Source organism: Anser anser, assembly GCF_964211835.1.
Source record: "Anser anser genome assembly, chromosome: 1".
Lineage (NCBI taxonomy): Eukaryota > Metazoa > Chordata > Aves > Anseriformes > Anatidae > Anser > Anser anser.
In genome coordinates, this window is record NC_139720.1 from 60,705,300 (window position 1) to 60,718,428 (window position 13,129).

Here is a 13,129-nt window from a genome sequence, read left to right on the forward strand (position 1 = left end):
AGTTCTGGAAGACTGTTTTATCTCTCCCCCAAAATAGAGAACCTTGTTTACTTAAAAGCAGCATAATCAGGGCAGCGAGTGAACCTCATTCTGGATGATCAAATCTACCTTGTTTTCAAAGGAAGAAAGCATTTAGTCATTTGTGGTATGGCACTCCTCCAAATTATAATTTAGCAGCTTATGCTGCTCCTTCTCAGGCTCACCTAGAGATGATTTAGCTGGAAGAGGAGGTCATATATTGCACAGCTGTGGGATCAAATTATGTTTGACGTGTTAGTGGGAATTCCAGATTTGCTTGATGTAAAGCTGCGTGACAAAGACCATTCGGAATCTGTTAGCTTTTTCTGTCATCAACAGCAGTTTGCTGATGTTTCCTGTTGAGTCAGATCCTTCTAGCTTCCATAATGGGCCATTTGAATAAAGGGGAACAGAATGACTTCCACTGACATAATGGCCATTTTAGGAAAAAAAAAAAAAAAAAACAGCTGGGGTTAACAGAATATTAAAAAAAAAAAAAAGACGACCGAAAAAAAAAAACCCACACAACTTCCCTGCCTTCTGCCCCTGTGAAACTAATGCTGGAATCAATGCAAACTGAGAAACTACCAAGCTGTAATAAGCAAAGACCCTGCTCCTTCTCAGGCTCACCCAGAGACTTGATTTAGCTAAAAGAGAAGGAATCACAGCCTGATAGCCTAAACCTGAAGTCAGCCACTGCTGTGGGAGGGCTACACAAGATGAAAAGAGTTCAGCAGGCAGAGCTTGGTGAACGTGCAGCCGGAGCCCAGCTGCAGCCCAGGAGCACCAACCCCTGAGCACTCACTGTCTGCAAAGCCCTGCTTTCTGACAGCAGGTGAAACAAGCTTGCTTAAACATCTGAGGAGTAGGATGCCTCTCTGAACCTCTCAAGTCAATGAGCCTGACATGAGAGCAGAGAAATACATCATTATGGATGTGTGTTGGTGCTCCATATCCAGGCTTTGGTTTCCAGAGACAGCAGACCTTGTAGCACTGCACCTTTGATGGCTTTAGAGAAAGCCAGAACAGTCTGGGCATACCCACCCACAACCAGTACTTCTTTCTGAAAGAATCCAAGTTTTGTACAGCCTGATGATGGATCTGTCTGGAAGCTATATCTGCATGTGTCAGAGAGAATGACCTGCTCACCCTAGACCTGCACTCAAACCATAAGCATAGGGATGTATTTGATCTCAGTTTTGCCTAACTCAAGCCCAAACAACAAAGTTCTGCAAAACCTGAGCAGAGTTTTATTTGGAGACAGATATACCTAAGCTTTCTCTTTCATAGTGTTTTCCCAAACCACAGATGTGAAGTAATGCCAAACAAGCAATAGCGTTGAAGTCACCTGTATCAAAATACTACTGTCCTGAAATTAACTTGTAACTTCTAAAGTGGCCTACTACAGATACAGTATCAGCCAGTGAACTTTAACGCATTGTCCTCCATGTGTTAGCATCACCTACATTTAAGTGTATGCAAGTGTCCAGGCTTAAGGACAGAATTTAAAAAAGAAGGCTTAGTTTTCATTCTTGTTGATCAGTGACAGTAAATGCTTTGGGTCGGAATTGACTTGTTATGCAATGTGTGGACAGTGTCTCAACCCAGGGCAACCCAAGTCTCTCACTGTCTACGTATTTCTGTTACACGAGTGATCATAAAATTACTTCAATGTAAAAATGGCATCTTTCTGAACAATTTAGCTTTTCAGAAACAGACAAGGACATTACTGGTATATATTTTGCTATGTTTGAAAGCATGCAATTAGACGTGTATCTTACAAACATAAACAAACACCTCCCATCCAACCTCCAAGTTTTTGAAAAAAAACAGGTTTGTTTAGACAAGGGCTTGATAATCCAGTTTGAACACAGGTATCTGAATGCTGTGACAGCTTCTTCATAATGCTAAGCTTATGGTACATTAAACTTTAAAGCAAGATAAACTCCTGCTTTCATTTTATCAAACATCTCCCCAGACAGCAAAAAGAAAGACACAAAACAATGTTTGCAGCTACAGCCAAGCATGGGATACCCAACTCAGCATACACTTGAAAGGAAAATGAACAATATGTTGCAAAGATATACCACTGTACTCTTCAGTACAGTGGATACAGTCAATTTCTCTAATATCATTAGGATTTGTAGATGTTAACCCCACTCCTACCTTAAGTGTTTGTTTTTATTTCATGCCTGAAAAAGAACCCTAAGATTCAGAGATTAAACAAATAGAGACAGCAGTCCTTGGAATTGAGAAAGGAAGTACTTTTAGAAGAAAGCGATCTGATAATCAGCTTGGCTAGCAGAAATCATAGAGGGTGGGAACGACACAGACATGAGAGTTTTTTGTTGTTGTTGTTTTTGCTTTGCTTTTTTGTTTGTTTTAAAGAGCACTCAGTGTTGTGTCTCTGGTATCACCAGGCTTTATGTACTCAGCCATACACCACCTTTTTGTTCTCAGTAAAGCAGTAAAATTTCATTGTCTACCACAATAGTAAGGAAGTGGCAACAGCCATTGAAGAATCCATGGTATGAGGTCTACAGGAAAACACTTTACAGATAGCAAGTAGCAAAGATGAGGAGGGAAATGGAAAAGTAAGTCCTTCAGAAGTGGAGGACAGCAAGCAGACCTGAGCACATTAGTTACATTAACAGAAGACAGAAAAAGCAGCTTCATGTTTGTTCGCCCTGTTCTAAATCCAAAGAGATTGTGTACCCAAGAAGCTTCTGTTCTCTCCACTCCCAAAATTAGATCGGCTGACTTAAAAAGCCTCTCCCTATAGCAGATTTAAGGCCATATGGAGGATAAACACAGCTTACAGTCACTGAATTAAGGCTGACACAATACACTACCAGAACGATCCTCATATTTCACTGATGATGATACATAAGAAATCAGGTGTGCTGTTAGAGGATATTTTATAAAGAATCATTGATGATCTGAATTGCACTACAAAGTCTAAGGAATGGCCAAAGCATCCAAGTTTCCTCTCAAGACCTGTGTCTTCTCCAGAAGTTTATTTTTAAACCACTACAGCCTCTCCTCCCTTTCCCAACCAACCCTTGCTTCTCCCCTCATTTCATATGACCTCACCTTACCCAGAAATGTGAAGAGATTGGTCTTATCACAACTTAGCAAGATATCACCTGTCAGCTGAACTGTGATAAATCACAGCTGGCCTCACAATGCACACACTAGCAGCTGCAGAGGCTTAGCTGATGGGCAGCAACTCAAGGGTGTCATTTAAACCACTGAGTACCACCCATCCACAATAATCATGCTAAGGAAATAGCTCAATAACATGGCAGTTGACAACACCATGGTAAATCTAACGCACACTAGAATTGTAACAACTCACTTCTCTACCTACAACTGCCTTCTGTTTAGCCTGAAAGCCTTTTAAAGCAAAAAAGTTGGACAAATTGCCTTCTCTTTGTACTCACAAAACAGTAGACACATTAAAACCCCGATCAATCAGAAGTTACTATCATAACAAACTTTACAACAGCAAATATTAATTCCTCCCTTCCCCTTCTGAAAAGTTACAATGCTGGCAGAAAAAGGCAAGAAAAAAAAAAAGAGGGATTCAGAAGTTATTAAAATATGAGAGTAAGGCTTAGAATAAGGAACTTGAGCAGTTATTACTTTATTACTACTCCTGACATACGTAACACTTGTGTTCTCTAACTCCTAGAAGAGAGACACAATTCTGCATGCAATATGACTGTAATAAAAAAAATCTCTAGAATGAGGGACCTGCCTTTCTATTAGCAACCCCTTACATACTCTTTAACCAATTCCTTGAATCCAGGCTTTCAGCTGAGAATAAAGGAGGCTATGCGCATGAGTTGGATTTAACTCATTCGCTCAAACAGAGCTGCAATATAAAACAGGTTTTAGAAAAAATAGAATCTTATATGAATAGACTGACAGGTTAGAAGAACAAGCACCATGCTTGTAGATATGTTTCAAGCCACTAACTTTATGTGTTCAGTCATTGCATTTTACTGATAAAAATGGATCTGAATAGGTTGGTCAACTAGGCAAATCTACCAATAAGCCCAAGTATGTTGCCCGAGATGCTTCACTGCAAGTTTAAGAAGCAATGCCAGCTTCTCATTGGAAGAGTGGCCTAAAGGCAGCCGTATCTAATAAAGTATCCTGAAACCAACTTGCACCTGCAGATCAATAAGATCAGTTAGCAATAACCACTGACAGGTAAAGGTATAAAAAATTTCTCCTCATAAAACTCGAGCTTCCTTTACTCAATGCCTTCACAGAACTCATCTTCAGCCAAGAAAGGAGAAACACTGAATGGTGTATCTCTACTGTACAGCAATTTCCCACCTCACTCCTAAATTGGACTTCTTGCAACTTCTATGGCACATACTCAGTTCAGCAGTTGACTGACCACAGTCTGGTTCAAGTTTGATTTCAGTCTGCCATTAGATCCAGCTTTGTTTATGTCAAGACCGGATTCTGCACAGAGCTCCCATGTCTTTCCTCCAACGGGAAGAACAGCCTTCCTTAAAGTGAGCCCTAAAGCGAGGCTCTGGAGAAGCATACACCAGAACACACAGTACATTTGCACAGAACAGTTCTGTTTCGTCACAGACCTTAGCACATCTTGACATTTACTACTGAGGAGCATCAGGCTCTCCCAGCCACCTCACAGGCTGCCAGAGCTCACCAGCCCATGTGCTGCATTTCTGAACTGTGCCTCTGCCTCTGGCCTCTCTCCCACCACTTTAAGCTTACACACATCCACGGGTCAGCAGTTTAACAGCGTGGATTTACTGAAAGATGTAGCCTTGCCATTTTTTTTCCCCAAATAAAGTTCAAAGCCAGTGTAACTGACTTTTGTGATTATTTGAGCCAGAGTTTTGAGCAGATCTTATTAAGAAAGCAGGCTCATCTACCTACCTGATATGGCAATGCACATCAAATAGGGGCTTGACTTGACTCTTTTTTTAATCTCTCTAGACTCTCCCTTGACAAACAAGTTGAACAAAGTTTGACAGGATCAAAGAATAAAGAAACATGAACAGAACTGATCCACCGCTTACACTGCTACAACAATTGTGCTGAACTCATGGTGCCATCATTACTTTCTTCTAGATTAGCTTTGTGTTTTATTATGAGGTTCTTTTCCTGCCACTGTCCCTAAAACCTTTTCTCGAACATACATATAAATGAAGAAATAAAACTTTTTTTTTTTCTCCTGACTGGAAAGCAGGATTTGAAAAGGTATTCAAGTAAAAACAGCCAGAAAAGCATTCCCAGATCAGCCAATTTAATTTCCAAAATAAATTATCTGGACAGGGCAGTATTCTTTCCCCCCTCATTTCAGCATAGCTCATTGTAATACTTACTGTGCTTACCAGTAGGGCAGCTGTTATTCTGATTTGTATCTATTACTCAGTGTGGAAAGAACAAGAGAAGAAATTCAAGCAGCAGTTAAAGTGCCTGTAAACCTAAGCCAAGAAAACTGGCAAGTGACAAGTGTGCAGCATAGTACAAAGAGTCCAACAAGACCCTGCAACAAGTACTGTTTCTTTCTGACCAGCACCAATGTTCCTGCTGCCTGCAGAAATTAACAAGAAACTAACAGTAATAAGTTCTTAATTTTGATGGCAACTTTTGTGAACAGTTTGTTTGTAAAGCACTTAAGAGAAAATATTGCAAGGAGACAGAACTCTTTAAACAGCAACATGAGTTTTGTGAGCATTCATTTCAACCTCTGCATCCAAACCTCCTCGTCCTCCACATCCTTGCAGCCAGTTATCTTCCAATTTCACCTTGAGAATAGAAAGACTCCGTAGATGTTGGGGGAACTTCAGCAGGCTTTGTGTGTGACGCACAGCCCACATCATTGTTATCACTTACCAGTACAGCAGAACCATGAAGACCGCCAGCAAAGCCAGAGTGAGAGTTGTGCTGTTCATTTCTGTGGAGGAAAACGCCAGGAGATCTACGAGCTCCATCTTCCTCTGCTACAGTGCCAGCCTTGAATGGTATGAGTGTGTGTGTGCAGGGGAAGGTCTCCTCAAGAGCTGATAAAGCCTTTCACAGCTATATGAATGACATCTGCAACAAAAACAGGAACCAAGAGAGAGAAATACACCAAGTCAAGCACCAACTGCAAACCTTTCCTGTTCTCATCGACTGCACACTCAGAGAGAAAACTTGAAGGTTTACTGAATGGGTAATATGTAGCAATTCCTCCCCTCCCTCTTGCTGACCGTCATGTCAGTAAATATTTACACATCCACTGCTTAAGACATCAGTGTGGTCAAATAGGTTCTTAGATATCAAGTGTGGGAGACTGGGGAAAATGTGGGGAAAAAGAAAGAGGGGCGGAGAGCCTGACCACGATACAGATTGCGGAAGAAGAATACAAGACTCATCAGTGGTGCTCTAGCATACAAAGAGTGGCATTCTGTGAAGTAGCAAAAACAGAGCATTTCTGCATTAGACAATTTCATTAGCACTAAATCTCCAAACCAGTTATACTTTAAAAGAACGGAACCCAATAAACTTTAAATTTTCCCAGCTAAAAGGAGGAACTAGGGAAAAGCTCTTCTAATGCCACTACTACAAGACTCATATAGAAAGAGAAAGTAATGAGCACAAAACCCAACTGTAGTACCAGGCATGTCAGTCAGGTCAGCCGCACTAGTCGATTCGCTCATGCGACACTGTTTGACTGGCTCATCTCAGTTTCACAGGTACTACAGCACATTTTCCTGGCTCAATGCAGTGCCCCCTTTGGAATTACCATTAACCAGCCTCTCCAGAGATACAGTACAGGGGTAGGCAGAGTATCTCTAGTATCCAGATTAACATAAATATAAATACAAACATTGAAGCACATCTACGAGAGAAGACCATCAACCTGTCACACACAAAGTTAGTTAATACCAGTATAAAAAATATTCCAGATTGCAACACGAACTGCTGCAGCTTGGGGTAAACACTTGCCCATGACAAAATTCCCTGAAACTATGCAGTATATAGTTTGTTACTTATGAAGCTACAAATACCCGTATATGCACTGCAGCCTTCCCATATATTCCGTACAGCCTGTTTGAAAGTTAAGGAGACTAAAACTACTCCAAAAACCTAGGTTTGTGAATTACATGGTAACCTTGAAAAACAGTCTGCAACATCTGATTCCCATAACACACCAGATGAAGAGCAGTTTCTTCTCATACAACCCCAAGATAATAGCTTAGATTTAATGTGCAAGGCTCCTCCAATATCACTGTATTACATTTCCTGCTCTTATCAGAGAAGTTAATAATATAGGTATCAAAAAAGTAAAGTCTCTAACACAATGGAGTTTAATTTTAAGAAGATTTGGCTCTACTCTAACTGAATCACTGCTATTTTGGTTCTCTGTGCTTCACAACTGCATTAATTCCCTTCCAGCCTCAGATCCTTGCAGAATAAGTAAAAGGTGGTAACCAGCTCATCAGCTCCACAGAATAGCACAGTAGATCACAGAAAACCTTGCTTATTGTATTAACATTGCTATTGCTATTCTGGGTCCATAACAGCTCTGCCAGTTTACTGCTGCCAAGTTCTCCAAGAACATTTGCAATAAGATTCAAGACCAGTGACGCAAGGAATTAATCAGTGGGCACAAGCCAATCCCAACCAGCAACTGATCCTGTGGGACTTTAAGAAAGAAAATAATTTTTTAAAGTCAAATAACTATATGCATTAAAGTCTCTTCAAAAAAAAAAAAAAAAAAAAAGGAAAGAAAACCAACCACCACAAATGTAGAAGCTAAAAAATAATGTTCCTGTTTCACTGTGCTTTCATTTACTTGGCTTTTTAATTAAAGGTCATATTTATCTGCATACAGAAGACCGATACTCTCCTATTCAAGACTGTGGTTGAACTCCTACTAAGTTCAGCAAACACAGAGCCAAGTACAGACCTTGCTTGTTTTTTTAAGAATTACACTGGAGACTTGTCCCAGTCACACTGGGAGGTAGGTGGGATGAACAATTCTTAAACACACACATTGTGAAAGAAAACAGGCTCTCGCATCAGCATCCAATTTGGAAGAGAACACATAATCAAGCACCCAACAACAACCATTGTCATTTTCTGCTGTTGATGTTGGGGGTTTATTTTTAATCCTCAGCACCTGTTTCTTACTAGAGAATTTTAACACGGCACCTCTAGCCATTAAGAAGGGTGGCATGCAGCATTATTTCCAAAACCTACCTGGAATACTCCTCACTGCTGACCCACATGTTTGCAGTTACCGTCCCATAGTTAAGTACTTCAGCTGCATAAAGAGTCAGAAAAATCCATAAAATACTTTGCGGGACAGGGGAAAGGAATCAGGGATGTAGGCAGCAATAAAAACAGGCTATTTATCAGTCCTACTTCCAGTGTCCCCTCTTTCTTTACAGGTTATTTACATAAGAAATGCCATTCTTATTAACTAGTTAATAGCACAAATATTTTTCACCAACCTCCCAGCTGTTTTTATGGAGACACATTGAGCAGGCTGATTATAAGGATATTAAAGAACTACGGAGACAGCCACGAAGTCCTCATTAACCGCATGCTGAAGGAAGCCAGAGATAAGCAGAAGTGGAAGTAGCCTTTTCCTGTCCATCTCCTATGAGTCAGCAGCACTATCTGCATTTGCTTTCACAAGGCTTCTCTCAAGATAATATCTACCAAGGTTCACAGCTCCTTGATGTGGTGCCATCTGAGCTCTTCTCTTCTGCAGCAATGAAAGTCCATGGATCTCCACCTCATTCAACGCAAACTTATGCTCAAGATACCCATCCACCCTTTTTTCCCCAGCACTGCCATAACCGCAGACTTGGAGCTCCCCAGCGAAAGTCAGTCCTACAAGACAGAAGCAGCTCTGGCTGTTCAGGATTGAACTTCAGCTTGCACACATGTTCACGGCAGTAAATATTAAAAAGGGAAGTGCATTAGTGCATTCAAAGTATGAGCAGCTGAAGTGCTCCTCAACTGATAAAGGAAAAAAAAAAGGCATCTAGAAAACCCAGGTTTTCCAGGAAGCATTCATACATTAAATTCCTGTCCATTCTAATTCCAGGAATAATTTTTATAAATGTTCTTCCAAAACAATGCATTTCAACTTCAAAATTAATACCGGCATGGCAGTGAGCCTCAGCAATGCTTGACGTAAACAAATTATCACTCAGACAAGAAATACAGAGCTTATTAAAAAAGCAGGATTATAGGCCTTCTCAGAAGACCTAAATCATGTTAAGGATTTTGACCAGTCTTCAAAGCATATCAAATGGAAAATGTACTTTCATTTATTTCAGAGGCTAATGGCTAACCAGCTAGACTAACCACGAGCTCTTGCTAACGACCAAATTCAAATCCTCTCACGCTATTCTACTTCATCTGTTTTAGGTCTATAATAATCTCATTAAGGCTGAACCACACCAACTTTACCATAGATGAAGGAAGTCTAGAAAGGTGTTAAGCTTAAATTTTATAGCAGTTTCTCTCTACAGAAATTTGTAGCGTAGTCTTCAGATCAAGGAAGTCTGTTACACAGACAGCTTAGCCACAAAATACTGCAAATGAAATACCACAGAACAGCTTAAAAAACATGAGATTAATCAGAGACCAGTTTACATATAAGCTTTAACAAAGCTCATGTACAAAACTGTGTAAGTATATATGATATTAATTTAAAGACAAAAACCTTTCCAAAGCAAAAATGAATTCTTAACATTTTTAAGGTAGACCAATCAAAAAGATCAAAGGTACATTTCTCAGAGTTTTTTATATATATTTAAAACAACCTTAATAGCCAAAGTACTGAGAATATTAATGTGTTAGAGCAGAGGGATTTACATCTGGCTTGTATGACTCCATTATTGCTATCCCTGCTTAAGGACTGACCAAGCAGATTAATCAGGTGGTCTTAACCTCCCACATGAGAAACTATGACAAACTACTCAATGGACAGACCACCGAGGCATCAAAGTCCACTTATAAAGATCCTGCTCTGCATTCAGAACAGACAGGAGCATTGAAAGGACGCCGTGGACTCATGGAAGATTCTTGAACCACCTTGAATAAAATCGCTCCAATGAACTGGATCTCCAAAAGGCCTACACTGCAAGTGTGAAACCACGCTGAGGAAGCCGCTTTCATAGAATCATAGAATATCCTGAGTTGGAAGGGACCCTTAAGGATCATCAAGTCCAACTCTTGACACCGCACAGGTCTACCCAAAAGTTCAGACCATGTGACTAAGTGCACAGTCCAATCTCTTCTTAAATTCAGACAGGCTCGGTGCAGTGACCACTTCCCTGGGGAGCCTGTTCCAGTGTGCAGCCACCCTCTCTGTGAAGAACCCCCTCCTGATGTCAAGCCTAAATTTCCTCTGCCTCAGCTTAACCCCGTTCCCGCGGGTCCTGTCACTGGTGTTAATGGAGAAAAGGTCTCCTGCCTCTCGACACCCCCTTACGAGGAAGTTGTAGACTGTGATGAGGTCTCCCCTCAGCCTCCTCTTCTCCAGGCTGAACAGGCCCAGTGACCTCAGCCGTTCCTCGTACGTCTTCCCCTCCAGGCCTTTCACCATCTTTGTAGCCCTCCTCTGGACACTCTCCAACAGTTTCATGTCCTTTTTATACTGTGGTGTCCAGAACTGCACACAGTACTCGAGGTGAGGCCGCACCAGCGCAGAGTAGAGCGGGACAATCACCTCCCTTGACCTACTAGCGATGCCGTGCTTGATGCACCCCAGGACACGGTTGGCCCTCCTGGCCGCCAGGGCACACTGCTGGCTCATATTCAACTTGCTGTCTACCACGACCCCCAGATCCCTCTCTTCTAGGCTGCTCTCCAGCATCTCATCGCCCAGTCTGTACGTGCTGCCAGGGTTTCCCCGTCCCAGGTGCAGGACCCGGCACTTGCTCTTATTGAACTTCATGCGGTTGGTGATCGCCCAGCTCTCCAACCTATCCAGATCCCTCTGCAAGGCCTTTCCACCCTCATTCGAGTCCACAACTCCTCCAAGTTTGGTGTCATCAGCAAACTTGCTCAAAATACCTTCTATTCCTACATCCAGATCATTTATAAAAATATTGAAAAGTACCGGCCCTAAAATGGAGCCTTGAGGGACCCCACTGGTGACCGCCCGCCAGCCTGACGCAGCCCCATTTACCATAACCCTTTGGGCCCTGCCCGTTAGCCAATTGCTCACCCATCGTATGATGTTTTTATTTAGCTGTATGGTGGACATTTTGTCCAGTAGGATCCTATGGGAAACCGTGTCAAAAGCCTTGCTGAAGTCCAAAAAAATCACATCAGCTGGTTTCCCTTGGTCCATCATACGGGTGATCTTATCATAAAAGGAAATCAGGTTAGTTAGGCAGGACCTACCCTTCACAAACCCATGCTGGCTGGGACCAATGACTGCTTTGTCCCCCAGGTGCGCCTCAATAAGTTCGAGAACCATCTTCTCCATGATTTTACCAGGCACTGACGTGAGACTGACAGGCCTGTAATTGCTAGGGTCTTCTTTCTGACCCTTCTTGTAAATCGGCACAACATTTGCCAGCTTCCAGTCTACCGGGACCTCTCCAAATTCCCAGGATCGTTGAAAAATAATTGAGAGAGGTTCCGCGATGACGTCCGCCAGCTCTTTCAGCACCCAGGGATGAATCCCATCCGGACCCATGGACTTGTAGGGATCCAGGTGGAGTAGCAAATCCCGCACACGTTCAGGGTCGGTTGGGAGTTTGTCATCCCCACCGTCCCGGTCCTCCAGCTCAGGGCACCCTGGGTCCCGAAGCCCATCATCGGCATTGAAGACAGAGGCAAAGAAGGCGTTAAGTGTCTCTGCTTTGCCTATGTCATTGTCTGTGAGGAGACCTTCCCTGTCAAGGAGCGGCCCTATGTATTCTTTAGTTCTCCTTTTTCCATTCACATATTTGAAAAAGCCCTTTTTATTTTCTCTCACAGACACAGCCAGCTTCAACTCTAGGTGTGCTTTGGCCACACGAATTTTCTCCCTACAAACACGAACGGCATCCCTGTATTCTTTCCATGACACCTGGCCCTCCTTCCAGTAGCGAAACACTCTCTGTTTCCGCCTAATCTCCATTAGAATGTTCCTGGTCAGCCACGCCGGCCTCCTGCCCCGCCTGCCTGACTTGCGATATTTAGGAATTGCCTGATCTTGTGCTTCTAGGAGGCATCGCTTAAAGAATGACCAGCACTGGTGGACATCAAGGCCTTCAAGAGCAGTTTCCCAGGGGACCTTGCTGACTAGTTCCCTAAGCAGCCTGAAGTCTGCTTTCCCCATATCTAGGGATGAGGTTTTGGTGGCACTTTTCCTTCTGTCACCGTAAATTTTGAACTCAACCACTTCATGGTCGCTATGACCAAGGCGGCCACCAATCACCACATCTCCCACCAGACCCTCTCTGTTTTCTAGCAACAGGTCTAGGAGGGCACCTTTCCTAGTTGGCTCCGTTAGCACCTGCACCAAGAAGTTATCATCTAGGTGCTTCATGAACCTCCTGGACTTGCTCGTGTCAGCCGTGTGGCACTCCCAGTTAACGTCTGGCAAGTTGAAGTCCCCCATAAGGACAAGGGGAGTTAATCTCGAGGCCTCTCTTAGTTCTGTAAAGAATAATTTATCGGCGCTATCGTCCTGGCCAGGCGGTCTGTAATAGACTCCCACAACGACATCCCCTTTATTCGTTCGTCCCTTGATCCTTACCCAGAGGCTCTCAACTTTGCCATCGCCGACCTGAAGTTCCACACAGTCCAGCCCCTGCTTCACATACATCGCCACCCCACCACCTCGCCTACCCTGCCTGTCCCTCGTGAAGAGCCTGTAACCATCTATCGCAACACCCCAGTCACAGGACTCATCCCACCAGGTTTCGCTTATGCCGATGATGTCGTAGTTGCGGGACTGGGCCAGGACTTTTAGCTCATCCATTTTATTCCTCATACTGCGTGCGTTCGTGTAGAAGCACTTCAGGTGCGTCTCCTTACACTCAGCACCTTGTGGATCTGCCCGAAGGACCTCACTGGCACACAGCCCCTCTGATTCTAGCGTACCTTCCCTTAGGTC

The 13,129-nt window shown here is 42.9% G+C and overlaps 1 protein-coding gene across 8 annotated transcripts in view; it reads right to left on the minus strand.

Annotated features, from left to right (window-relative positions):
* Window positions 1–13,129, minus strand: part of TBXAS1 (thromboxane A synthase 1) — a 267,215-nt gene that overhangs the window by 225,177 nt on the left and 28,909 nt on the right. For 5 of the 8 annotated variants that reach the window (XM_083830333.1, XM_083830331.1, XM_083830330.1 and 2 more), the window contains one exon: window positions 5,905–6,105. In XM_083830333.1, the coding sequence (XP_083686459.1) occupies window positions 5,905–6,002 (98 nt within the window). In that variant the 5' untranslated portion in view covers window positions 6,003–6,105. Of the gene's footprint in view, window positions 1–5,904; window positions 6,106–6,216; window positions 6,242–8,510; window positions 8,855–13,129 lie in introns of those variants that run through there. The other 3 variants (XM_083830334.1, XM_083830335.1, XM_083830337.1) reach the window with 3 other exon arrangements.